This window comes from Coffea eugenioides, chromosome 10, assembly GCF_003713205.1.
Source record: "Coffea eugenioides isolate CCC68of chromosome 10, Ceug_1.0, whole genome shotgun sequence".
Classification (NCBI taxonomy): domain Eukaryota; kingdom Viridiplantae; phylum Streptophyta; class Magnoliopsida; order Gentianales; family Rubiaceae; genus Coffea; species Coffea eugenioides.
The window spans coordinates 11223517-11227621 of record NC_040044.1 but is presented as its reverse complement, the minus strand read 5'-3'; the positions used below and the strand labels follow the sequence as shown (position 1 = coordinate 11227621).

Sequence of the window (4105 nt, the reverse complement as noted above, 5' to 3'; positions counted from 1 at the left end):
CTCACATTTGCAAAATTGACTACAGTAAACCCATCAGCATCTTGTTTCATTCTCGAACCATTTGATATCCAATCACATTTGAATAACACCACCCGATGACCTCCATAAATTAATTCAACAACATTTTTCAAGACGCCGAAGTAGACTAGTTCACTCAAAACTGGATTTTGATCCCTTATACTTGCAAAACTGGATGTTGTTGCATTGACTGTAACACCACTATTCTGCGTTTTTCTTTTCTTCTCAACTTCATTGGTGTGAAACCGAAATCCATTAACAACATACTTGTCATGTTGGATTCCAACAACATCTGGACCTTTAGCAAGGAACCTCAAGTCTCTCAACACCGAAACATTTTGAGGAAGTTCTAACTTGTCAATCTGTAAAAAAAAAAAAAGATGATAAAACTATATTTGAAGTCCTACAATTCAAATTGTACTTAATATTCAGAATTTTACGTACATGTTCAGCAAACCAACAAGCAAAATTTTCGCTGTGCAAGCGCTCTTTTAGATGCTGTGGAACTTGAGGATGCCATTCTTCTATCAATCTACGATGCTGCCTAGAAGTACATGAGTCAAAATTGTAATCATACATTGAATTCTACAATAAAATTTTAATGCATCAAGTTGTAGTTGAACTTACTCTATGTAAGGTGTGACAGCATCACAGTTAAATAAAATATACTGATGTGCTTTACTCAAGATATGAGCATCAAAAACTGTTGCCTTGCCCCTCCCCAAAGGATGTCCTGATTTAGAGAATATATCTAAACCCTCTTCAATTTCCTTATGTACTTCTTCATTTCTGCTTGGACGATTGAATTTTGTCTCAACATAGTCCGCAAGATACAACAAGCAAAAGTTTATGCATTCTTCTGCCAAGTAGCCTTGAGCAATCGAACCTTCAGGCCTACTTTTATTTCGAACATAAGATTTTAATGTTCCTAGGTACCTAAAGTATCATCATTCCAAACTCTCTGTTTAGTTCCACAAATCAAAGAAAGAAAAAAAGTAATAAACATTTAAGGCATAATTAGAATTACAAGCAGTACCTCTCTACAGGATACATCCAACGATAATACACCAGGCCACCTAATTTCACTTCAGTTGCCAAGATCGCAGAGTATAACGGCAATTTCACTTTCCAAACGAACCACATCTTGAGGACAAATAACTTTAGAACAAAGCTGCCTGAAGTATCTACTCAATCAAATCAAAGGATAGCGCACTGATTTTGGCAAAGTCTTTCTCAAAGCTATAGGCATCAATTGCTGCATTAGAATATGATTATCATGACTTTTAAGCCCCGAAATTCTTGGTGGCTTTACTCGAACGCATCTTGAGATGTTAGCTGCATAACCATCTGGAACTTTCACTTTTTTTAGCACATTGCAAAACATAGTTTTCTGTTTTTTATCCATTGCAAAGGAAGATGGAGGTAAGTAAACCTTTCCAGGTTCTGTCTCAATGGGATGCAGCTCTTTTCTTATTCCCATTTCTCTCAAATCACGGCGGGAATTATAATGGTCCTTTGCTTTATCCTCAATATCCAGCAATGTCCCCCAAATATTTTCACAAACATTCTTCTCAATGTGCATGAAGTCAAGATTGTGTCTTAAGACATTATCTTTCCAATATGGCAAGTCAAAGAAAATACTCCTCTTTTTCCAATTGAAAGGCAGCTTCGGATTACCTTTCACAAGTTTTCCAAATTTAATTTGCAAGTCTCCCAATTCACTCACAATCATATCCCCGGTTTGCAATGGTGGTCGCTTTCCATGTTCTTCGGTGCCATCAAAGAATTGGGCTTGCTTTCTAAATTTATGCTTACTATCTAAGAATCTCCGATGACCATATAGCAATATTTGAAACTATGAGTCAACCGTCGTGCATGAGTGAACTTGTGACAAACAGGACAAGCATATTCACCTTTAGTGCTCCAGCCAGATAACATTGCATATCCAGGGAAATCACTAATGGTCCACAACAGAGCTGCATGCAATTGAAAATTTTCTTTTTGGGATGCATCATAAGTTTGAATGCCAAAATCCCACAATTCGGTCAATTCTTTAACTAGAGGCTGTAGATAAACATCAATATTATTCCCAGGAGAGGATGGTCCGGGTATTAACAAGGACAACATGAAGTACGGTTGCTTCATACACATCCACGGAGGTAAGTTATATGGTATTAAAACTACAGGCCAAGTACTGTGTGTAGAACTCATGTTGTTGAATGGATTAAACCCGTCAGATGCCAACCCCAATCTAACATTTCGACAATCCTTAGCAAATTCTGGATGTAGATGGTCAAAAGTTTGCCAAGCTGGAGAATCAGCTGGATGTCTCATACAACCATCTTTTGTACGTTTTTCCTCATGCCATCTCATTTGAGATGCAATTTTAGAAGACATAAATAGTCTTTGTAATCTAGATTTTAAAGGAAAATGCCACAATACTTTTTGAGGGATTTTTCTTTTTTCACTAGTTGGATCATTTTCTGAAGCAACCCACCTAAGCTCGTTACATGTTTCGCATGAAGTTCTTTTTTCAGCACTACCCCAATAAAGAGAACAATCATTAGGACATGCATCGATCTTTTCATAACCCAGCCCCAATGTATTCATCAATTTCTCAGCCTCATAGTAAGAAGAAGGCAAATTAGTCATGGCCTCCGAAAATGCTTCTCTCAACAACTCAACAAGCATATTAAAAATCTTGTTACTCATCTTACCAAGGCATTTTAGGTGAAGCAAACGAATAATGAAAGACAACTTCGAGAAATTTTTGCAACCACTGTACAAATCCTGTTGAGAATCATCAATCAATTTGTAAAATTTTTCAGCCTCTGAAACAGGAAAGTCCCCTTCTCTATTCAATTCATTTGTTCCATGTGGTATCCCAAATACATCATGGACCAAGTCTTGCATGTCATTAGTCCCATTTGAAACCCCAATTGATGTATTTTCAGAATTAGATGTGGCTTCATAGTAGTTTGAAAGTTCTTCATGTGCTATCCAATTATTATAACCCTTGATAAAGCCTACCACTTTCAAATGATCATATGCTTCCATTTTAGTCACACAAACACCCATGCCGCAATCTTTGCAAGGACACAAAATCAGTCCGTCACAACTTGATCTAGAAAATGCAAAGTTTAGAAACATTTGAAGTCCTGCCTCATACTTTTCACTTGTTCTTGGAAAATCCATCCAACTTTTAATATAAATAAATGTCCTCCAACAAGCTTCCAAGAGCATGAAAACAACAACTACACATTAGTACTTAGAAAACTAGACAAATCCCATAAAATCATTAAGAATAAGAAGCGCCCTGATTTTTTAAACTCAGGCCATGGCTTACAAGTCCCTAATTTCAAGTTCAAGAATTTACAGTCTACTAAATAAAGCAGCCCAGCAAATAAAGGAAATCAACAAAATGCAAAATTTCTCAACAATTTGTAAAAACAGAATTTGCAAGCAAGCGAATAGAAATTTTATTTACCTAATAGTAGAACAAAGCCCTTCGTACCAACTCCTGCACTCGCGTCTTCGCAAAATTCCTAACTTCAATCTGAAATGTCAAAGGTTAAACAAACACATGAGCGTGAAGACTAAAGGTGAAATTCAAGAATCTTACTAAATTTCCATCAAAGTATACATACATCTCTGGTGTGTAGTGATTAATTTTATAAGTCCTCTTTTTAGAAAGGCATGCAACTTACGGCATAGGTAATTGGAAAAAATGATTGACAGAAAAAGCATAGGTTTATGACACGGTTAGACCAGCAGATATTTATGAAGAAAAAGCATTCACCACAGAGAGACAGTGAAATGTGAAAGAAAGAAGAGAATCTATCTAGCTTTTTATTTTATACTCATAATCTTTTTTTGGTCCCAGGATTCTTTTAAGTTGCTATGACTGTTCAGCTAATTGATCTAGAAGCAGGACTAAATTGAGAAAAAAAACAGAACCCGTAAGGGTGCTATGTCATCCTGAACTGCGAGGGATGGAAGTTAGAGTCAATCACACCTACATAATCAAATGGTACACCATTCGATCTCACCCATCTCAATAACGACAGAATATTTGTTTGTCTATTCA

The 4105-nt window shown here is 36.4% G+C and overlaps 1 protein-coding gene across 1 annotated transcript; it reads right to left on the bottom strand.

Moving 5' to 3' along the window:
* Positions 1-1210: 1210 nt before the first annotated feature.
* LOC113750424 lies at positions 1211-3096 on the bottom strand. The gene is made up of 2 exons (XM_027294399.1): positions 1932-3096; positions 1211-1836 (listed from the first exon to the last, which is right to left on the bottom strand). The coding sequence occupies exons 1-2, from the start codon at positions 3094-3096 to the stop codon at positions 1211-1213; spliced, it is 1791 nt and encodes a 596-aa protein (XP_027150200.1).
* Positions 3097-4105: the final 1009 nt, after the last annotated feature.